This window comes from Balaenoptera physalus (genome assembly GCF_965194825.1).
Source record: "Balaenoptera physalus genome assembly, chromosome: 18".
Lineage (NCBI taxonomy): Eukaryota > Metazoa > Chordata > Mammalia > Artiodactyla > Balaenopteridae > Balaenoptera > Balaenoptera physalus.
The window spans coordinates 5469949-5493740 of NC_138899.1; the positions used below are offsets into that span (position 1 = coordinate 5469949).

The 23792-nt window shown below is 41.3% G+C and overlaps 1 protein-coding gene across 1 annotated transcript in view; it reads left to right on the forward strand.

Moving 5' to 3' along the window:
* Positions 1 to 23792, forward strand: part of EFNB2 (ephrin B2) — a 63854-nt gene that overhangs the window by 18756 nt on the left and 21306 nt on the right. The window contains exons 2-4 of the mRNA XM_082435047.1: positions 5123 to 5406; positions 22555 to 22647; positions 23374 to 23487. Coding sequence (XP_082291173.1) covers positions 5123 to 5406; positions 22555 to 22647; positions 23374 to 23487 — 491 coding nt within the window. The remainder of the gene's footprint in view (positions 1 to 5122; positions 5407 to 22554; positions 22648 to 23373; positions 23488 to 23792) is intronic.

Sequence of the window (23792 nt, forward strand, 5' to 3'; positions counted from 1 at the left end):
ATCCTTCTGGCTGCTGAGTATCCTGACCTCTGAAGCCTGGGCAGATGCCTGCATGTGGATGGACTTTCTCTTAATTTCCCTTAACTTCATGGCTTGTCTATGAAAAGCTCAATTTAGGAAGAGCTGCATTTCCCCAAACCAGATTTATGCTTTCACGTGACGCAGCGAGAGCTGAGAAGTGTGCAGGCAAAGGGGCTTTTCCTGTCGCATCTCGCCTTTGGCCTGGCGTGTCTTCACCTGGTTTGCGTGTCAAGCCACATGTACAGGGACTGAATGAGGACAGTGGTGGAAGGTGCTTTGATCAGTGCTTAGCGAAGAGTAAGTGCTCGAAGGCACCAGTGCTTCTGTTATTAGTGCTTCTGGAGGTGGTGAATTGCCTTGCATTTTAACTAGGAAGGGATTCCAGAAAACTGCCAATATTCATAAATCCTGAGAGAACGGGTCCAAAACTCCATCCACAGTGCTCCTTGCTGTCCAGAAGCACCATCATACCGGAGGTGACCCCGCTGTGCTCTCAGCAACCTCCATCCCAACTCGAGCTCATCCTGTCTTCAGAATTCCTTCCGTGCCTGTGATCTGCAAATATCGATAGTTCGTGGCACTAAATTTGACTTAAATTTATTGTGTGTATCTTAGCTGCCATTGTTCTTTGATATTTTAAGCATCTACCAGATGTCAGACCTTGGGCGTTCAGTACTGAGTCAGCCGCACGTGGGACCTGCCTGCCCTCAGGAAGCTAGATTGGAAAGTCCTGACGATCCAGATCCTAGTTTTCTGTCACTCAGAGCATCTGGTGTGGAGGTGCCTTAGTTGTTACACTCACGTTACTCTGTTTGCTCCCATGTTGTGAAGCACGGGGATAGACCTGGAGGGTATCATGCTTAGTGAAATAAGTCAGACAGAGGCAAATGCTGTATGTGATCACTTATATGTGGAATCTAAAAAACAAAGCAAACTCGTGAATGTCACAAAAAAGAAACGGGCTCACAGATACAGAGAACAAACTAGTGGTTACAGTGGGGGGAGGGAGGGGGGAGGGGCAAGGTCAGGGCAGGGGATTAAGAGGTACAAACTATTATGTATAAAATAAGCTACAAGGATATATTGTACAGCACAGGGCATAGAGCCAATATTTTATAATAACTATTATATATAATATAATCAATTATATGTATAATTAATTATATAACAATCAATATTAATAGTATTTATTATATTATATGTTATATAATTGATTATTATATATAATAATAATTATTAATATTATTTAAATGGAGAACTTTAAAATTTTTCAATCATTATGTTGTACACCTAAAACTAATATAGTATTGTAAATCAACTATATCTCAATTAAAAAAAAAAACTGTGAAGGCTCCTGGGGAGCAAAGAGACTTCTGGGCTTGATGTACTTAGTGATAACGTAAGAAACCTACAATTTGGGCTCTCAGCTCAACCACAGCCTTTGTCTACTGAGAAACCATAATGTCAGCAATTAAAGAGACTGGTGTGCTAACCAGCTTGTATGTCTGTATACCTATATACGCTTAAAAAGTAAACCTCTAAAGCACTCAAATATTGGGTTCTTTTATATGGATTTAAATACAGAAGCAAAAAAAATTTTTTTTTTTTTAGTTATCTATTTTACAGCTATCAGTGTATATATGTCAACCCCAATCTCCCAATTCATCCCACCCCCCCACTGCCCCCGCTTTCCCCCCTTGGTGTCCATACGTTTGTTCTCTCGAAACCATTTTTCACGGTGAAGGAGCAAATCCTTGCCTAACTTTTTGCCACAGTGTCTTCTGAAAAGTGAACTAATGCTTTTCAAAGCATTAGGAATAGTGGGTTTTATCAGGATTCACTTTTTATGAGTATCAAATGCGCTTATTGAAATTGAGATTCCTCCCTTTCTCTTTTATTTTGAAAAGCCATCCCACGGGTTAACTCCTCCGCATACATTGCTCCCCTGTCACTGACCGTTAAAGCTTTTTGGGTGATTAGTACCTTCTGAAAATACAGACTGAAGTTCAGAGATCCTTGTAGCCAAACCAGCCCATGTGTCCTCTGTTCTTGACTTGTCCCCATCAGCCCCAGCAAAAACTAGAACTTGGATTTGATGAGTGAAGAGAGAGTCATGAGGTTCTCACATGGGCGGGGAGGAAATCAACAGTGAGTCTTTGGTTAAGCAGGAAAAAATAATCTTCGTGAAGGAGACAGGATCTCGGGAGCATTTTGAATGACGAAAGAGCTTGGTGAGCTGAGCTTCAGACGTAGGTGTGACGTGGGAGAATTCTAAGATGTGCAAAGACGATGCACAGCTTGGGGGTGAGGGCAGGTCTGATGCATTCTCTTAGAGGAATTGCATGGATGGACAAGAAGATGGGTCCATCTGGCTGCTCAGGATCCTGATGTCTGAAGCCTGGGTGGGCCCCCGGGGGAGGTGGTCCAGGGTGAAAGTCGCTCAGTGTGGAGATCAGAGCTGAGAAGAGGCAGGTACCGGTGTCCAGGCTGCAGACTTCTGTTGTGATTCAGGAACACTTTTCACTACAGCCAGCATGTGGTGCTTGCTCTGTGCCGGCTGGTAAAGGAGCCGGTTTAGGAGAGAAGATGTTTGGAACGGGGGTGGGAAACCCCAGGCAGGAGCTGGCCTCTGGTTCTCGGATGCAGTGAAGATTTCCTAAGAAGGTCGAGGAGTAAGACATGAGGAGAAGGATGTGTCAGGAAGGTGAGCCGTGTAACACACACCGTATCTAATTTATATCGACTGCCAGGCACTTTGCCCCTGCTTCCCAAGCCCAGCAGAATCCCTGGGGCACGGGGGCGTGGGGCAAAGACCAAAAAGCCTCAGACATTCAGATTCAGTCCTTCAGTCTGTTCATCAGAAACCAGAGCTGTGCTTCAACCACAAAGATGATGGAGACCACTGGCCTTCGGGGGGCAGGGAGAAGACCCTGGAGGCCTTCAGTCCTCTGGAGTTGAATTTCCCATGCGCCTCCCCAGAAAACTGCAGAAATGGCCAAGAAGGTCACAGAGAGGCTCTTACTAAGTGGTGATCTACATTTATTTACAGCTCTAGAGAATTCTGTAAGGGTGCACACATGATTGTCTGAAATTTGTCATTGTTACAAAAAATAGTCATTTTGAGTTCTACTTCACAGAAAGATTTTTTTAGGTGATTCTCATTCACTTTTCTTTTTTAACTTTTTTTTTTTTTAATAAATGTCATATATCCTTGCTTTAGCAAGCTCAGTTTAAAAAAAAATAAGAAAGAAAGGGGGCCGCCCTCCCTTTGGGATTGTAAAAGAACACATTCCCAAGGAAGATTGACAAGCCACTGTGTTCATGTATTTTTTTTCCCTGCCATAAAGAGTATTGGTTTTTCGTATAAATCTGTAGTGTAATTTCTGTTATGTTCTATGATGCTTCATAATCAACCTCATGCACTTTTCAGAAAAATTAATACTGTTCATTAGCATTCATCATCATCTGTTCCCTCAGTATCAATTTGAAATTGGCGATGCCCATCATCCTGGTTTTCTCCCTCTCTCTCTCCCTCTCTCTCTCTCCCTCTCTCTCTCCCTCCCTCTCTCTCTCTCTCCCTCCCTCCCTCCTTCTCTCTCTCTCTCCCCCTCCCTCCCTCCCTCCCTCTCTTTCTCTCTCTCTCTCTCTCTCTTCCCCTCCCTCCCTCTCTCTCTCTCCCTCTCTCTCCTCTCTCTCTCTGTGAATTATGACCCATTCATCGTCATGGCTGGTGGGCTTCCCTGGTTCAGTAAGAGGTTGGATTGGAAGGATTCAGACGTGATGCTTTGTTCTCCGGCTTTAATATTTTAATGAGCCTGCAGGCTTGGCTCCTTCGGAAGGAACAAGATGGGATTTCTAAGTGTGTTTTTAGTGTTAGCACTTGTAGAAGGATGTTCATTAGGAAGCTCTTGTTTCAGTTTCTCCGAGGAACTCCCCATTAGGAAAGATCTTTCAGCAGCATGGCTGGGAAAAAAGAGAAGGGGGCTGAGAACTGTAAGCATTAAGGGGATAGTGTGTCAGTAGTTTGGGTTCAAGATTTGCTTCGGGACTTCCCTGGTGGCGCAGTGGTTGAGAATCTGCCTGCCAATGCAGGGGACACGGGTTCGAGCCCTGGTCTGGGAAGATCCCACATGCCGCGGAGCAACTAGGCCCGTGAGCCACAACTACTGAGCCTGCGCGTCTGGAGCCTGTGCTCCGCAACAAGAGAGGCCGCGACAGTGAGAGGCCCGCGCACCGCGATGAAGAGTGGCCCCCGCTCGCCGCAGCTAGAGAAAGCCCTCGCACAGAAACGAAGACCCAACACAGCCAAAAATAAATAAATAAATTAAAAAAAAAAAAAAAGATTTGCTTCTAAGAATTAATTGGAGCAAATACATCTCGAGGGGGGAAGAAAGGTTTGTGGGGCAAGGACAGGGACAGTAGTTGCTGTCTTCGCGAGTCGGGGACTTTTCATCTTGCAGCTGACTCAATACTCCAACTAATTATTTCTGGTTGTCTTTTATGGGTTTGTAAAACGTTTCTTTTGTTCGGGGTAATAAAAAAACCCATTATTTGATCAGTGACTGACTAATTATGATAAGTAATTTGAAACATTCTTGATGAAACTTGTCTGTTAATTAGCATCAACAGCAAATGGAAACTAACAGAACAACAAAGTCTTAGTGCATCCACTGTTCCCTGGAATTGCTGCCGTTTTTCTGTGGCATGCCCAATAAACTGAGGCTGCCCGTGGTTCAAAAATAACGAACAGATGGGAAGGTCTGACTCACCACCAAGGAAAAGTCATTGTGAAGTTACACAAAGGAGCACTGAAATATTACAAGCGAGGGGGTGGTAAAGGAATGTCAGTAGGTTGACTTGATCCTACTGGGTAAAGTCAGGAGTGTGGTTTCTTTCTTTTTCTTTTTTTTTTTTTCTTTAAAGCTTAATTCCTAAATACATTCATCCCATGCTGATCTGAACTCAGATATGTTTGGTCAATAAAAGTGTGGCTCTATAAAATTGTAGTTTGGAATTCTTGATGTTGTCTGGCTATATTGTCATTATCATTAATGCTGTTAATTTTTTATCAACTCAATGGCGCTTTTTTTTATGCTTTTAGATTTCTACCCGGACAAGGACTGGTACTGTACCCACAGATAGGAGACAAATTGGATATTATTTGCCCCAAAGTGGACTCTAAAACTGTTGGCCAGTATGAATATTATAAAGTTTATATGGTGGATAAAGACCAAGCAGACAGATGCACTATTAAGAAGGAAAATACCCCTCTCCTCAACTGTGCCAGACCAGATCAAGATGTAAAATTCACTATCAAGTTCCAAGAATTCAGCCCTAACCTCTGGGGTCTAGAATTTCAGAAGAACAGAGATTATTACATTATATGTAAGTATAATTCTATTCATTTATTTTATAGAAATTAGGATAAGCTAAATAGGTTTGTATCAATTTTTGTTTCCTTAAAATTATTACTGTGGCAAATAATTTGGTGGGAATCTTTGCTGAAAAGTTTTTTAAAGAAGCCTTAATTGAATGAGGGACCCCCTGTACTAGTACTACTCATTAACATAAATACCCAAAGAGAAAAAGCCTCCTAGAGTTTTTGTAGTATTGAAATAAGTGGATATATATGAATATATTCAGCATCTCTACTGACAAAACCATTTTTAAGAACCATTGGTGAGATTTTGATAGGTGAATCTTGTGCAATGACTTTTCTCTTCATCCATCCATTCATCTATTCATCCATCCATCCATCCACGCGTCCATCCATTCACTCGTTCATTTAGTATTTACTCTGTGCCAGAAACTGCATAAGTGCTAGGGGTTCAACAGTGAACAAGATGGTAAAATGGTACCCATTCCTCATGGAGCTTGTAGGTTCCAAGAATGGGAGTTACAGACAACCCACACTAGTACATGGGTGCATGAAAACCAGTTTGGAAGAATAAGAAAAAACTTGGGTTTGTTCAATGAATTACTTTTTTATTTACCTATACAATAATTTGACACATTGTTTAAGGAACAGATACTGTGTATCCTTTGGGTCCTATCTGAGCTACTGTTCACTCCCGAGGCTGTGAAATCCGATGAAACACGTGCCTACTAGGTGCAGGTCAGGAGCTGGCACAGAGTTAGGATTGTTCCAGGCCCAGGGTCTGTCAGAGTGCAGTCTGGGTGACTAGGATAGCTGTTCACATCAGGCAAGCAATGAAATGGTTTTTCTTGGTTTCTTTGGTGGGAGTCTGCACTCACTCGTCATGATGAGCTCCAGGTCGTCAGAGGTACTGAGCTGCTGTCTACTGGGTGTGCTCTGCCATCTCTGGGTGAGCAGGTTGAAACTCTGGCTTTCTCTACCTCCTAGCTGCTCTTGAGAGTGCAAAATCAATAATTCATTGACTACTTATTAAATACTCAACAATATACTTATCTTCTATTTTTTATTACACTCATTAGTAATTAAAACAAAGATGGTCATAGCCATCTAATCCTTGTTCTTTGCTGTGAACCTGAAATGCCACAGAGGCTGAAAACGTAGTTTTAAACCAACGTGATGTACAGAGAGTGGCTTAGTGAGAATAAGTAACAAAAAGAGAAAGTGGTGAATTATAGATTTAAAAGCACAATGATCATAAAATGAAAATAAAAGCCTTTTGAGGGATGGGACAAGCAGATGGGGTGGTAAAGTGTATGAAGTAAGAGGGAAATCTTTGAAAATATAAAATAGTCATTAGGCAAAATAAATGGAAACCTTAAGCTTTTGGAAGTCCAACAGTGTCTTTAAAAAAAAAAAAAAAGGCTTTGTAAGTAGGACTGTTTACAAGGATGCTAATGTTTTTAGCATAGCATTTATAGGGAGCTGAAACCCACCCTACTGAATTCATTAAGCAGGTTAAGACCCCTGAATAGGGTGGGAAAAAGGACGAGGGGGTGCCTGAAGATAGATGTTCCTCAGAGTTAAATATGTCTCTAAAACTGTGCCTGCAGCCCTAGCTGCCGACTGGCTCTTCAGGGAGGTAAGCCACCAGACCCAGGTCCCTCCTCTTCCTTTAGCTTGTGACTTCATGCAGATGGCTTTGTCGACCCTAAGTTCCCCCTGAATGCAAGTGGGATTTCAGCAAACATTGTGGGTTTAGTCTGAAATGATACACAAGAAATGCAAATAAATACCTGGCTTATCAACATCTTTGTGTCTGATGGAGTGAGCACGTGATAACGACTTATTATCCACACCTGACGGGTTTGTATTTAGAAGCACAATTTAAATTATAATTATAATATTAATCCACACAATAACGGCACATCTCATTTTTCTTTCTTTGAAAACTCATTGTTAGGCTCAGTAACAGGTTTACCAGCAGGTAGCTGAGCTACGCCGACCTCCAGAACCTTCCCTGGAGGTGTGATTTACCACGGAAAAGCACGTGGTAGCCCGGGATAAAAGAATTGTTCTTAAAATAGAGATGAGGGTTTCAAGTTTGAATGCTGCTGGTTGGGTGGTTGTTACAGGCTGGATGGGGAAGGGCCCAGGGCTCAGAGGGTGGCCGGGAGCCCAGGGAGACTCAGAGCACAGGGTTGAAAGACTTGCACCACGTCACAGACATAGGAAGACACCTCAGATACTTCGGGAAACGCAGGCCCTATTTCCCAGCCATCCTCCAGCAAAGCCAGTGGATGCACAGCTTTCCCTGGAAAGGAAATGAAGGATGAGAAGTACAGTTCTCAAGAGAGTTGAAAAAGTTAATGTTGACTTTCCATTGCTTCTTCGAGAATCACAAGGCACCCAGACAATTAAGAGATTTTTCAGAGTCACTGCTTTCCACAGCCAGTGATCACTCACACATACACACAGGGTCACACGCCACTTAAAACAGTACTACACTAGGTGGCATGATGGAACACTGCCCTTGACACTGCAAATCACCACTTCAACTTTGAGTTAGCAATGTTGGTATTTTTGAGTTGCTACAAAGTATATTACATGTGTTTAACTCCAAATCTTCCTGTCTAGCTAGTGAGCACCTTCATAACCAAGAGTATTAGTATGAACAGCATTGTTATTGTGTCCTGGTTTCTTTCCATAGGAGGGAAGAAGAGAGGTGATAGTTTGGAGCAGGGCTTCATAACCCCAGAGAGGAACAGTCCAAGTTGCCAATGGACTGAATTGGAATTGGTGTTGTTCGGTCATTCCCTTGATGAACTGATTCCAGGAGCCCAGAGACCTGGGTTCTAATCCTGCTGTGTGAGCTTAACGAGAAAGTCACTTCATTTCTTTGAATTTTGATTTCTTCTCCAGAAACTGCTTTTACTGTTGTTGTTGTTGTTGTTGTTGTTATTCTGGCTAATGATGGAAGTCTCTAGTTCCAAACCATTTTATGGTTAGACATACACATCCAGTCTGGGATCTCTTGTCAGGGTGGCTCTTCTCCAACTGAATGGACAGGATCTGCTGTAAACTCTTTAAAGACAGTGAATTTGATTTGTAGTGTTACCAGATTTAAAATACAGGCATCACACTTTTAAGTTTTAGAAGTCATTATTAATTTTAAATTGGAAGTGTATTTTTGAACCTACCGAGTATCCCCTAAATTCCCCTAGGAAATGACACGACCAAATGATATGCATCCTCATTCGTTTTTCTCCTAGATGACTATTTGCTTTGACATGTGGCAAAATGATATATATGGGTCTTCTTAATGTTGAGAATTGACTTTTTCAAGTGACCCGTTTCAGTCACTAGACTTGGGTTTAATTTGCATAATAAAATCTCCTAGTATTAAATGATCCAAAGGTGGGGATGCTACGACCATTTGATCTGTTTTTCATTACATTCAGATTCTTAACTGTCTTAAAAAGAAAGTAAACATTTTATATAACCTACAGTTATTTTGATCATGTCTTTAAAATTTTTTTTAAGTTTATAAAATAACTATCTGTTCTGAAGTGGCCCATTGTCAAGGGAAGCTCTGTCTTAGAAAAACACACCAGTTAATACAAGGCAAGCATTCCTAACTGTGTTCTCAGCCTTCATACATAATTGTGCCAAAAACGTTTCTTGTAGATGCTTTCTGCGCTTGGTTTCCAGTTTCTTTTTAGAAGTGATAACCCGGAGCTGAATGAGTCAGCAGTTTTGGTTTTGGTGTGGAGGCCCTTCGCAGTATCTACCCTTACGAAGGTTCCATGGGTTGGTCCTCCAGCCTCAGCATAAAACCTTGCAAAATACCTACAAAGAGGTTTTCATCACACTACCAAAATCATGTGAGTCAGAGATGGATGAAAATGAATGCCACTGTGTGGATACTTTTTAAGTGAACCATGGGCACAGCCCAGCTGTTAGAAAGAACACCTTATGCCCAAGGCACCTCCCAATTTAGCTTTGTGTGGCTTTTTACATTATTTTACCTCAAATCTGTAGCCAAGACATGGATTTTTGGAATAGTCTAAAAGTCGTCATTTCTAATGATTGTTTGATTAAACGTTGCTCTGAAACTACACCCTGCTGTGTTCACAGTGGTCCTTCCAAAAGCCACTCCTTGCTTTCCTTGCCTGGGAAAGTCTTCCTTGAGAAACACTGAATGAATTTGAATGAGTCACCATTTCATAGGCCCTTCACTGGTTTCATTCTCCAAAGCAATTTTTAAAAAAAATTTTATCAGAGCATATAAAATTAGAAAACTCCTCAGTCAGCTTTGCTGTTTTTTAGACATAAACTCCACTTCTGAGCAAAAATGCAAAATAAATTAAAATGCTTGCACACAAATATAAGGAAACACTATTCTTAAGGAATCAAAACAGAAGAACAGCAGATTCCATTCCTGTATTTTTGTTGAGTGTTTGTTTTCCTTTTTTTGTTTGTTTGTGTTTTTCTTTTCTGTTTTTGATTTACTTATTTCTGCGAGTAAGTGTAGCAAGTGGCACTAAAATATACTGAATGTGCTGTAAGCCCTTTCCCTAGCAAAATGGTTATGGGAGGTTTCAAATGTACTTTTACATATAGATATCTTTCATTTTTTTAATTATTTTTTTAATTTATTTATTTTTGGCTGCGTTGGGTCTTCGTTGCTGCACGTGGGCTTTCTCTAGTTGTGGTGAGCGGGGGCTACTCTTCGTTGCGGTGCGCGGGCTTCTCATTGCAGTGGCTTCTCCTGTTGCAGAGTACGGGCTCTAGGCACGCGGGCTCAGTAGTTGTGGCTCGCGGGCTCTAGAGCAGAGGCTCAGTAGTTGTGGCGCATGGGCTCAGTTGCTCCGTGGCATGTGGGGTCTTCCCAGACCAGGGCTCGAACCCGTGTCCCCTGCATTGGCAGGCGGATTCTTAACCACTGAGCCACCAGGGAAGTCCTAGATTTATTTTAGAATATATATGTGGCCTCTGTAACGTGATTATGTGCTTTGATTAATGAATTATTTATATGATAAAGGTAGCAAAATCTACATTTCCATCACTAAACATCATCAAGTTCAAGGATGTTACAACATCAGCCTGTCACTTATCTGACTTTGAGGTGGGGATTTATGTTCAATACCTTGCATATCATTGGTGAATTCAAACATTTAAACACATTTTTATTTTTAACCTACGACGGTTGGCTTTGTAATAGAATGGTCATCAGAATCTTGGGTGTTTGGAGGATACACACACACAGCACTTAGGGCGACAGATGAACATGGTAGTTAGCTGAGAGTCCCAAGTCAGGCAGACCTCGGTTCTTGAATGCCCTTCAGCAAGTAACTTACCCAGTCTGCCTCAGTCTCTTCATCTGTCAACTGGGGATGATGTGCATTTAAATGGGGTGATGTATGTAAAGTGCTTGCTTCCATGGCTGGCACCAAATAAGGACAACTGAGGGTCTCTTTGTGGGGAGGCGAGGTGGGGGGCTGGTGTGAGACAGCCTGTGCTCTCCTGGGAGCTGGCGGGCGGGGAAGATGGGCTCAAAAAGTGTCACTTATTTGAAATGCCATCCACAAAATGAAATTCCGGAGATTGTCCAAGTTTCAGTAATGCTGCGTAACTTAATTATAAGATCTTCCCTCTTTTTTGTCTTCTTGGAGTGTTATAAAAGTTCTTTTGTCCTTGGGCTTTCCTTACCAAGAAACACGCATTTATGGATTTTTTTGTTGGTGGAATTGCCCAAGCTTGTTAGCAGATCCTCCCTAAGACCCAAAAGAGACAGACTGGGAGGAGACTTCTACACATGTAATCATTTCCCCACTTACCATCTCACCAACCTTGCCAGGGCCTTTTCTCTGTTCCCTGTTACACAAAGGAAAGGTTTATTTTTATTGATCATTTCAGCAGCATTCCAATGTAGTATAAATATTCTTTTAGAGAAAAAAGTACATGTCAGGGTTGCCTTGTCACTGAGACAAGCTGGGACACTACATCATTTCACTAGTCTGGTAATGAGAAGCATCATTTTTTCTTTTTCTTTTTTTTTGGCCGTGCCGCGCAGCTTGTGGGATTTTAGTTCCCTGACCAGGGACTGAACCCGCACCCCCTGTAGTGGGAGCACGGAGCCTTAACCACTGGACCACCAGGGAAGTCCCCCGAATTTCTATTATTTTTTAACTTAACATAAAATCCTTTTCTGACCGTATTGAAGGCTCTTTCCTAGAGTATATCAGTAAGGCTCCTTGTTCAATTTAATATGAATACAGCTTAAATTCTTTATACTTTAAGGAATAAAATCTCAACTTCTGCTCAATTGGAGCTTGTGCTGAGAAACTTCTGGCTCGCAGGTCTGATGGAGTCATGGCCACTGGGATATTTATCCCGAATCTGTCAGGGTTTAGGAGGATTAGGCTATTGTAGATTGAGACTCTGTTCATATTCAACGGCGTCACCTAGGCAGTAGTGACAGCTTATCTCATTTAAAGCTAGACAGAGATTGCCGTGTGAGCGCTATTCCTTATTCCCAAAATAACTCATGAACGGACAAGATGACTGGTTCTTAAAGCAATGGGGAGAGACTGAAAACCTCCTATGTAAAATAAGAGCAGATGAGAAATGAAGGCGATTCCTTGGAAAAAAAAGGATTATTTAGGAGTTGCTCAGAATAAAACTGCCTTTACTGTTTCATAAAATACATCTTAATATCTCTAGCACCTGTATTTATAGCTTTTTCAAAGTTTACTTAGACTTGTAAATAACTGAACAGTCCTGGAGACTTCTTTGTACAAGCATGAGAATGAGTTTCTTTCTTAATAGCCTTTAAATATTTATCATGAAAATCAAAATTTAAAGCAAAATAAAGTACTTTAAGAAATAGCCAAGAGTCATTAGACAGACATGAAAAGATTACTTGGCGAAAACTTATTTATATAGTTTTTAAGAGTCCCACGTTTGTTCCTAACAGTCTGAAATCTCAGGCTGGGTGTTTGATCACTTAGAGGGAAGTGTTATGGCCTCACACACTCTTTGAGACTGTCACTTTACAGTCTCAAAGGACAGGTGACAGAGGAATTTTTATCACTGTGAGAAAACAGAACTTGGAAAGTGTGAGTAGTTTAGTACAGTTCACACAGCCATGAAATGTCAGGGGCAAAACTCAAGCCGGGTTGTCAGGCCCTTAGACCAACGTCATTAGTTTATGACAGTGCCTCCTGGGTCACCAAGCATATACATGTATGCAAAGCAAGAGGAAAGATAGTCTAGTCCAAAGCACACTACTTACAGAGTATGGTAAAGAGAGTACGAGTACATACATGTCACATACATAGTGACAGTAAAGAGAGCATATGTACATACATAGTGCATACATAGCGATGCAAGGATGCTACTCGAACTGGATATCAGAGAACTCTGTGTTTGTATCAGACGTGTTGGGCCAGAGGCCCTGTCCTTTGTTGTAACGTATAACTAACTTCAATCATGTGCCCCAAAGTTGACCTAAGAAATTCTACAGAGCAGTAGGAAAGGAGAAAGGGCCATTGGTTAACGGTGGTTGTAATAGGAATTTGTCAGGTCTCCTGAATTTTCTTTTTTCTTTTTAGAGCTACTATCAATCAATTCCATTTCTTCAATAAGACTATGCTTTGTGTTTTATCGAGTACAGCTGACCCTTGAACAACACAGGTTTGAGCTGCTTGGGTCCACTTACACACAGATTTTTTTCAGTAGTAAATACTCCAGCACTGCACTATCTGCTGTTGGTTGAATCCGTGGATATGGAATAACTGCGGGTACGGAGGGCTGACTATAAATTGTACTCGGATTTTCGACTAGGTAGGTGTTGGTGCCCCTAACCCCCATGTTGTTCAAGGGTCAAATGTACTTTGAGCCCCTCAATGGGAAGTGGCTAAATAGTAAAATTAAAAATAATAAAAATCTCTCAAGTGTACAAAAGAGGTAGTAAGAAACTTCAAATTTCCTTAGCCAAGTACAAGTGCTACAGTTTGTGTGGATGGATGGATGGAGGGAGGGAGGGAAGGATGGATGGGCAGATGGATGGATGGATGGATGGATGGGTGGGTGGATGGGTGGATGAGTGGATAAATGTATGGATGGATGGATGGACAGATGGATGGATGGGTAGATGGATGGATGGGTGGGTGGGTGGGTGGATGAGTGGATAAATGTATAGATGGATGGATGGGCAGATGGATGGATGGATATGGATGGGTGGATGGGTGGGTGGATAAATGTATAGATGGATGGATGGGCAGATGGATGGATGGATGGATGGGTAGATGGATGGATGGATGGATGGATGGGCAGGCAGAACTTCTGTCAGGAGCATAATTGATCACTTCACAGAGGAGCTAGGCTGTGTGTTGCTAAAAGACAGTCCTGCTTCGCCAATGGCTTTTTGCATTAGTGGAGTAACCCAGTTTCCTTGTTCCTGATGTTAAACCAGGAGATGAAGGTATTCTTTTATTGAAGCAAACATGTGGAAAATTGCTCTGGCTTCTTGGAGCATAGAACACGTCCCCTGAACAGAATTAGGTTCATGTGTAGGGCAAATTCAGACAGGGCACTTTACCGGGGTTACCACTGGTCTCTAGATGGTCAAAGCAAATAACATCATGTCCATCTAAGCTATTATGCCATCAGAGTGGTGCATTTTCTCATCTACAGTGTTATGTTCTAAACTGTCAGCAAACATTAATTCAGTCACTGGTGAAGCCCTACCACCCAGAGGTGAACTCTGCCTCAGATGGAGGTTTTCCACTTCAGTGCCGCGGTCTCCCAATTACTGGGTCGTTAATATCATTGCAGGCGATTAGTGACAGCAGACTGAGCACGAGGCTTCTGGGATGTGTGCCCTAACCCCTGTGAACTTTCCACTCTGACCCTTCGCTCTCTAGACATTTCCACCTCTCCACAAAGATATTTCAATGATGAAGACCATCAAAAACTCGGGAGTGGGCTAGAAATTGTGTGCTAGAAATAATTCATGCAAACACATGTTTTTTCATGGCTCAGAATGTTTTTATTAGATGTTATCACTATCTCTTGACCAGGAAGTCTCCTTTTTTAAAAAAATCAGAATGCTTAAGTAAAGCTAATATAGACAATAGGGAATTATGTTTTATCTTTAGAACTCTGACATCATTCTTTTTTTTTTTTTAATGTGAGTTTGGTCATTATATTGAAGTGGTCATCTGGCCCCCTATTTTTAAAACATGATTCTTCTTTCTTAGTAGGTTTCAGCCCATATTAAGGTTGACTCACATGTATAAAGGTAAATTATGCTTTAACCATTGACTATCACATTCTCACAATTCATTCTGAATCATTGTGACAGTAAGATTAACTCCCTGAAAGCACGCTAGGTGTAAAGCTTTTTTATGAAATCTTGTTGAAAATTTTTTTTGCCTAATGAGAGATTCTACCTGCATAAATCATCATAACTTGTAGCAATAAAATTTTAGACTCAGAAAGGGATGTTTTCCCGCAACAGAATTTATGAAAAATCAAGACATCAAGGTGTTGCAAGCAATATTTTGAGGGGAAAGAAAGTAAGCCACTCATAAATGATCTCGTGTGTTTAAGCATGCCTCTTGTAAAAAGAGGGAACAGGTGATTTATTACCAGGCCTGTTTGATCTTTCTCAGGAAAGTGTCAGAGCACCCACTGAGCCTGGAAGGTATTTCTGTCACTGACATATCCCTGCTATGTGTGCACACACTTGCACACACACATTTACCGCCTGTTCTTTTCCACTCCGGTTGTATATAGTCAGTGGCTTTTCAGGGCTATCTCGTCAAAGATGACTATGGCTCTTAGCATCTTCAGTGATTGTCACTACCTTAATTTTTGTATGCAATTCTTAACAGTGAAGAGGTTTAATGAGTAAGCTGTGATGGAATTTCTTATGTTCTAGGGATGGTGTTTATTACCGTTCTCTCCATAGGCTGACCTCCCTCAACGTCCAAGTCTCGCATAACACGGGAGATAGGAGATATACTAACATATATTGGCACCTTTAGACTCAGGTCTTCGTAGTATCTTTGTATCTTCCCTCTTCCCAAAAGAGTGAAAGTGGCAAAGTAATATCATCCAATCTTTTAGTGAATACACAAACAAAAGCAGTTTACACAACTGTTTCAAGGTTGTTACATTTCTCAAAACTCTCATTTCTAAGCTGTCAGTAGAATATCCTATCATTGCTCATGGTGAACATTTAACATTGAGGAAATAAAATTATACCATTTTATTCAAGAACATCCATTTACACTGGATACTTGGTATCTTTACTCATATTTTAATATGGGAGGAGGGGCTAAATTGTGACTCTGGTTTTTAATTCATTTTTCCAAATCGTTCTGTCTAGTGGAGAAACTAATTAATTGTGCTGTAAAGAAGTCACTGGGGCTAAGCTACCTCCTTGTTACCTCTTAATGCCTGATTTACTGCCTTCAGATTTCAAAACACAACCAGAATGATGCGGGTTTAGTTCAGGTGATTCATCCCATTGTTCTGGAACACTGTTTCCTTGGGTGAAAAACACCCACGTCCTGTAACTTCCTTTGTATTTTTCTTTCGTCAAATCGAGGCCATTTTAAGAAGAATCTATAAAACTTTTACTCTAAGATCAGGCATTCTGGGATAAAATGCCATATGTGTTGAAATACTGCTGAACTTTTTTTGATATTACACCAAGCAAAATAGTGAGGCCCTTGGAAAATCATGGTGGTATATTCTCATTTCTTTGACTTATAAATCCACAGAGAAAAGCATATAAAAAGGAAGAAGTTAGAAGAAGTGATTTTTTTCATCGTCCTTTCGGCACATTATACAGATGTTTTTGCTTCAGAAGTTTTTATTAATCAAAGAAAAGGGCATTTATTTTTGGCATTCAGGGGTTGTTGTCATTTCCATGGTTAGAATGTTTCTTCTAAGTTGGTATCTTAAAGGATAACCGTGATACCCAAGGCATTGAACTACACTGAGTTCTAGAAATGGAATTCCTGTCTCTTTAGTACATATTTTGAATGTGCATCATATATTTTGAATTTGAATTCATGTCAGGGTGTGAAGTAGGGTAGATCTTAGCTTCCTGAGATGTATATTCACATTAAGTAGTTATATTTTTATCAGCCTTCTGGTTTTCAACTTACATATCTCAGTTAATTTTTTGTTTTTAGATACTCAAAAATTTGTTAGCCCTGCTAGAAGAAAACAGTAACCTAGTTTATGTGTCATATTTACTTTAATGTCATGGCTTCACTTTTCACGTTTCCCACTTGGTTCTGCTTCTTTTATTTCCTAAGTTTGCCAGGTAATAGGCTTCTAGTTCTTCTGGTTCTTGGGTTGAGTTTCAGGAGACTGATGTGTTGAAAGGCTGCCCTAAGAAATCAGAATTAGCAGGGCCAGCATATGACGACATGATGGACAAGAATAGTGCCAAGAAGATGATAGAGGATTTCATAAACTGCTCTTTGTTTCGTAATCAAATAAGAGCAAATTTTGTCATGTGCAGTTTATATGAACACGAAGTTTTCATTCTTACTAGAAAATTGAACTCTCTCATTTTCCTGACCCTGTATGCTTATTCTGTGTCTCTTTGATGGACCTCTTTGATGAAGTTGATAAAAACTATTTGCTTTGGAGTGTCCATCAACCCCCCACCCCATCCCGGCCCCATCCCAGTAAGCCACATGTAGTATAGGGACTTCCCTGGCGGTCCAGTGGTTAAGACTCCGCACTTCCAACGCAGGGGCTGTGGGTTTGATCCCTGCTCGGGGAACTAAGATCCCACATGCCGTGTCGCACGGCCAGATAAATAAATAAAGAAAGAAATAAATAAAATAGTATAAAATGTCCTCCATAGTATATTTTGATGTTTCATTCTTTCCATGATAACCTAAGAATATTCCTTCATAGGGATGCATTTACTCTGTAGAATTTTTTTCTGCTGCCCTCATTCCTAACCTCTTTGTGCATGGGACCCATATTTCGGCACACATCCAGCAGTTAATTCTCCATCTGAAGTGATAGACTGAAATAAAAACAGCCAAGATCCAGGGCAGCAGCTTACCCTTCCAGGGGTGCAGAGCAGTAACAACCGAATGAAGACGCATTAAAATGCGATAGGACTTCCTCTCCGTGGGCACAGCCTAAAAAACACAGCCAGAAATATTCCTGCCCTTTCGGTCTGCTTTGCCCACTGGTTCTCCTTTTTTCTACTCAGATAACCAGCACACTGCAGATAAGTTCGTGTACAAATAAATGGGAACGCACGGATGTTGGTGGAGTAGTTTTCGGATGTGAAGAGAACTTTTAGGCATTGTGAACTCAGGGTACCTTTTTGCTGAGCAATGATCTCCACCCACTTAAAATCAGGCCCTGGGGGAACAATCTAGTGATTTCAGTACACTCACTACATGCAATTAGATCCCTGAAGCAAAAGCTTTTAAAAGCAGGCTATAAAATGCCCATGTATCTTTATTAAACCTCTTTTCTAACTAGATATACTTTTCTAGTAATTTTTAATTTTATAAAGTCTATTTTTTCCCTGGGCCAAGGAAAAAAAAAAGGCCGGGCACTAAAAGCTTAGATATAACCATGTTATTTTTTCTATCTCTAAATGATTAAATGCAGTTTCATCCATTTAGTACAGTAATACTGTGATTGTGGTGGCATTAGATGACGCTGCTAGAGAGATGCAAAGAAAAACTAAGTAGAATGAGGTTAACCGTTTGTTTTTACTTTCTCCAAGTTAAAAATTCCCAATACATTCAAATCAACAATAAGAATCATTTCAAAACCCTCTCCCGAAATGGAAGTAGATTTTATTCCCAGGCATTAGCAATTTCTTGTTGTATTTCAAAGTCAGCCACTAAGGCTTTTAAAGCTTCTTGGTGACTGGCTATTGCAGCAGAAATCAGAATATTAACCTTGAGGCTTTATTGCAGAATTCACTGCCAGTAAAGAGGCGCCGTGAGGACAGAAGGCTTTCAGCTGTGCCATTTCTCAAGGTGGTGAGGTGGGGAGGCAGCTCTAGAATTAGGCCCACGCTCTCTACTCTCCATGTTAAGCAGATCGTGGGGAAGAGACATTAATTTTTACTAGGAGATCAAATATAAAGTAAGTTGAAGTTACTCTGAGTTATTTTATAATTGAACTTGCTATGAAGTTGACCTTCTGAAGTTTCTGTTGGTGCTCACATCTTAAAACAGGGTTTTCCGAAATTGAGTTATTTGTAGTGAGGTGGATGGACCTAGAGTCTGTCATACAGGGTAAAGTAAGTCAGAAAGAGAAAAACAAATACCGTATGCTAGCACATACATATGGAATCTAAAAAAAGAAAAAAATGGTTCTGAAGAACCTAGGGGCAGGACAGGAATAAAGACGCAGACGTAGAGAACGGACCTGAGGACACAGGGAGGGGGAAGGGGAAGCTGGGACGAAGTGAGAGAGTGGCATGGACATATATACACTACCAAATGTAAAACAGATAGCTAGTGGGAAGCAGCCACATAGCACAGGGAGATCAGCTCGGTGCTTTGTGACCACCTAGAGGGGTGGGATAGGGAGGGTGGGAGAGAGACACGAGAGGGAGGGGATATGGGGATGTATGTATATGTATAGCTGATTCACTTTGTTATACAGCAGAAACTCACACACCATTGTAAGGCAATTATACTCCAAGAAAGATGTTTAAAAAAAGCAAAAACAAAAACCGGGGTTTTCCCTGACTGCTTATTACATCATACCTAACTTGGGGCAAAAATCTTTCATGGCAGAGCATCTAATCGTATTTTTTTGTGGGGGGGGCTGCACCACTTGGCTTGCGGGGATCCTAGTTCCCCAACCAGGGATCGAACCCCAGGCCCCAGCAGTGAGAGCGCCGAGTCCTAACCACTGGACCGCCAGGGAATTTCCTCTGAATTTTAAAGTTTAGCCCCCTTTTATTTTTTTTTTTAATTTTTATTTATTAATTATGTTTATTTTTGGCTGTGTTGGGTCTTCGTTTTTGTGTGAGGGCTTTCTCTAGTTGCGGCAAGCGGGGGCAACTCTTCATCGCGGTGCACGGGCCTCTCACTGTCGCAGCCTCTCTTGTTGCAGAGCACAGGCTCCAGACGCGCAGGCTCAGTAGTTGTGGCTCACGGGCCCAGTTGCTCCGCAGCATGTGGGATCTTCCCAGACCAGGGCTCGAACCCGTGTCCCCTGCATTGGCAGGCAGATTCTCAACCACTGCGCCACCAGGGAAGCCCCTAGCCCCCTTTTAAACAGCCGAGTATTGGGAATGCTGTTTTGATGTTAGGAATGAATTTTTCAATATCTTCCAGTAGCCTTTGCAACTTCCAAGTTGACTTAAAGGGGAAAGGTGCAGAGTCCAGAATGTAGCAGAAGAACCCTCCTCACTCACAAAGTTCTGCCTCTTGGCCTGCCCTCCCCCTTCACCCCTCATCCTCCCCCATCCCAGCAGTGGCCTTGGCCTCCAAGAACTCAGCAAAGGCGGCATTTTCAGATTTCCTTCTGTGCACCTCCAGGGCTTGAGGGGTTTTTTCGTCCCCAAGGCATAAAAAAAGTTTCCACTGTTAAAGATGCAAAGCAGTTTCATCTCACACTACACAGTTTTCTTCCTACCATGTATAGTTTGTGGATGTTAAATTATAGATTGCAGTTTAATTTGAATACTTTTGGAGTTCTTTACATTTGGGGGTTCTTCAGACATCACTTTGAGTAAATCAAAGGGAGCTCTCCACGAGGGCATTGGTATTCAGAAAAGGCACTGACCTACGAATTAAAATCAAAAGAAAAAGTCACTCAAATTATGTGCACCTCTTGCGCTTCCAGACTGACAAAGTAGAAGTCATCTGTAGTTTCTGCCTCTGCATATGCAGTTCTGAATTATATTTACCAGGGACTGTTCTCTGCCATGCCTTGTCTATCCTTTCTCGTATTCCTTTATTTTTTTTCTTTTAGACCTGAACCTTTTATCCTTTTACCTCAAGGTTAAAATAAATATTCAGTAAATCTATATTCCTCCCCCACACACACCTTTTTTCTTTCTGGGCACCACCCTTCAGATCTTATTTTTATCATTTGTTAACTTAGTGTTAAACTTTTAGCAAGAAAAACTTAGTCATTGAACTTTGCACTGGGGTGCATTTATGTGTACATGAATTAGAAAACCCGGAGATGCCACTTGAATTAATAAGTAAACTAAACCTTTGAAACTGTCAGCCAGATAAAGACATCAGCTTTCCACTGTTTTTTTCTATATAAAAGCATATCCTACATTTTGAGAAAGATCAGATGAGAAAACTGTGAATAAGTGAAGATTATAGCACTGCTCTGAAATTGCCCAGAAAGAGTGCCTGCTTGTAGATATCTATACTGTTCTAAGCCTTTAGGAGGAAAGGATACTTTGAAATTTAGGTACATGTCTGGAAGAAACAAAAGGGAAAGAAGATGGAGAAAATGGGGGGGAGAAAAAGATGATTTTTTTTTTAAGAGTCGCAGAAGCATGCAGAGTTTTTAGGTATTTGTTCTAATTTATCTGCCAAACATTTTCTCAACAATCTACAAGAGGATACTATCTACTTTTCACCCTAAAAAAAAAAAAACTATGATGACAATTTTTGCCCAGTTTCCCAGGAGAAACTCAGTGTCAGCAATAGAAGAAGAGTGAGATATGATTGTGAGGCTGGACTTTAAGGAAACACTCAGATAAGCAAAGAGATATTTTTGCACACAAGAGGCAGCGATTATTATTAAGGAAAACAGAGAAAGTAAAAGTCGCTAACTCGAGAACACAAAGACAAGTCAATCCTGGCCTTGTTTTCCAGCCAAGATAATTACCCACAGCATACATATTTCCATGCATGCCTGTCCAACTTGTCTGCTGCCCCACCATTTGGAAAACAAACAGCCCATTAAAAGAATGTCTTTGGATGTGTTTTTTTCAGAAAATCTGTCTCTTTTTCAGTGCTTTTAAAAGTATAGAGTTAGTTGACAAAACTTTGATAATTAAAGTAGAGAAGGATTTACCTGGCAGAATTGCTTATGAAACATTTCCATTCCCTGCCCCTTGAACTATGGAGGAATGAAAACGTCTAACTCCCCACCTCCTTTTCTCTTCTGGAACTTGACCTGTAATTTAAATCCTGTCCCCTCAGCAAGGTACCTGGCAGCCTATCTTTTTACAGCTTTAGTTACAGCGCTCTTCAGAGAACTCACCATCCTAAAGAGATAGAACAATGGGTTGAAACAGAGTAGGGCATAGGCTGTTGGATAAAAACAGACACTGAAAATGGTCAAATGTCTGTCTTTCCTCCTCCTCCTTCTCGAGGTGGAAAGGGCATCAAGCTGGTGGACCTAAGCCAAGTCCTCACCTTAGGTCCTGAGCCGTCCCAGGCCCCTCATAGAGCAGTGGGCACCTGTGAGACCCTCTGTGCATCCAGAGTTCTTCTGCACCAGGGAGCTTGGTTGAAGAGTTTGACCAAGGTCGATGTTGGTGGTAATAACACATCCGTTCTTTCGGGTCGAGTACAAAATGATGGAGGAAAACTCCAGAATTTGAAGACTTGCATTCTAGGACAACCTCTTAAGCTCAAGCAAAGCTGAGGAAAGAAAAGGGGCGTGGGAGTCTCCTCTCTAAGTGTTTATAGAACTTGGATGCTTGACAAACAGGGAGCATCAAGGTAATTGTTCTTGAGGCAGGAAATCTATAGTGGAGGAAGCAGGTGCTGTGTGATGATTACCACGTTTTGAAATTACCGTATTTACTATTCTGCTTTTAGGAGGTTGACTCCACAATAGTCAGGTTTTTGGAAGATGCTGTCCCTTTTATCTGTAGAATCAGACAAAATCCGTTAATTATAAAGGGAGGAGAAGGCACTTAAGTACATTGGAAACCAGAGGTCATACGTGCGGCAGTGTGGACGATATCCATCTTTCTTTATTTCTTTATTTTTTTCGTTTTGCCTTTCAGCATCCCATACTTTCAGAAAACTTGTGACTAAGAGTGAATTCTTATTTTCCAAATTGTTTTCAGACATTTCATGTTCATGTAAACTTGGCTTATTGATTTCCTGATTTTTTCTTTATTTTTTTGTTTTGTCCATTTTATTTTTAATCAGCTACATCAAATGGGTCTTTGGAGGGCCTGGATAACCAGGAGGGAGGGGTGTGCCAGACAAGAGCCATGAAGATCCTCATGAAAGTTGGACAAGGTAAAGACCGTCTGCTGCTTCACGGAGCCACTGATCTGGTTGAGCCCCCAGCTAGTATGGCGCCAGCGTTGCCCACACGCGCCTTCACTCACTCTGCAGTTTAGTTTCCAAAGTAAACTTTTCTCTGCACCTTGAGCCACTGACAGATTTCCTCAAGTTGTTGCAACCCACTTCTTTCACTGGAGATACTTCTAAAAGTTGAGGTCAGCCAGGTACAATGTCTATTGCCATGTCTGTATCCACAGATATATTTTTCCTTCTTAAAAGCAGAACACCTCTTTGATTCACCATTAAAATATCCAGAATGCAAACTAAGTTTCTGCCATTTTGCCCATTTCTGCATCTTGACTACAGAAGACTTGTGTTCACTGAGCCTTTTCACACAGAGATGACCTCTTGTGCAGAAAGAAATATTCTTCTAATTAGAAATTGGGATAGTAGTCAGTCAACTCACTCAGTTAAATTAAAATGTCATCTGCAATGCTCTGCCTGCCAAATGCAAGAATCCCTATAGTTTCCACAGATGGCCTCACCATCTAAACCTCTGAAATAACTAGTAAAACCGTTTTGTTTTCAAAGGAAAATTATATTCTTGCATCTCACAGTACTTTGCATAAAGAATCTTATGTTCATTTCTATTTGTGCCTCTTGAGATATAGATCCAGCTCCTAAAGCTAGAGCCCATCAGATGTCTGTGCCGTAAGTAATCGCTTGTTTTTCATATAGATGCGAGTTCCGCTGGGTCAACCAGGCATAATGATCCAACAAGACGGCCAGAACTTGAAGCTGGTACAAATGGAAGAAGTTCAACAACAAGTCCTTTTGTCAAACCAAATCCAGGTATAGCAGCGTGACCCATGTGTGTCTAGGTCTGTGTGTCCCACACTGCTCGTATCACAGGGGGTAGGACCGAGTCCAAGTACTTCTGCATCAGGAGGATGAACTTGTAGTTCCCGCAGTCAGTAATCTTCGCTCTCGGTTAGTTGTTATCAATTACTCAACCAGAATAAAATAATTAACTCCCACAAAAGTCTTACATTCAGAAGAGTAGAAGTCATCAGATGTAAGTGCCAATTATTAGCACTGCTCTTTCAGATCAAAGCTGTTCTCATTGGCTGACACTTTATCGTGCTGTTTGCAAACCT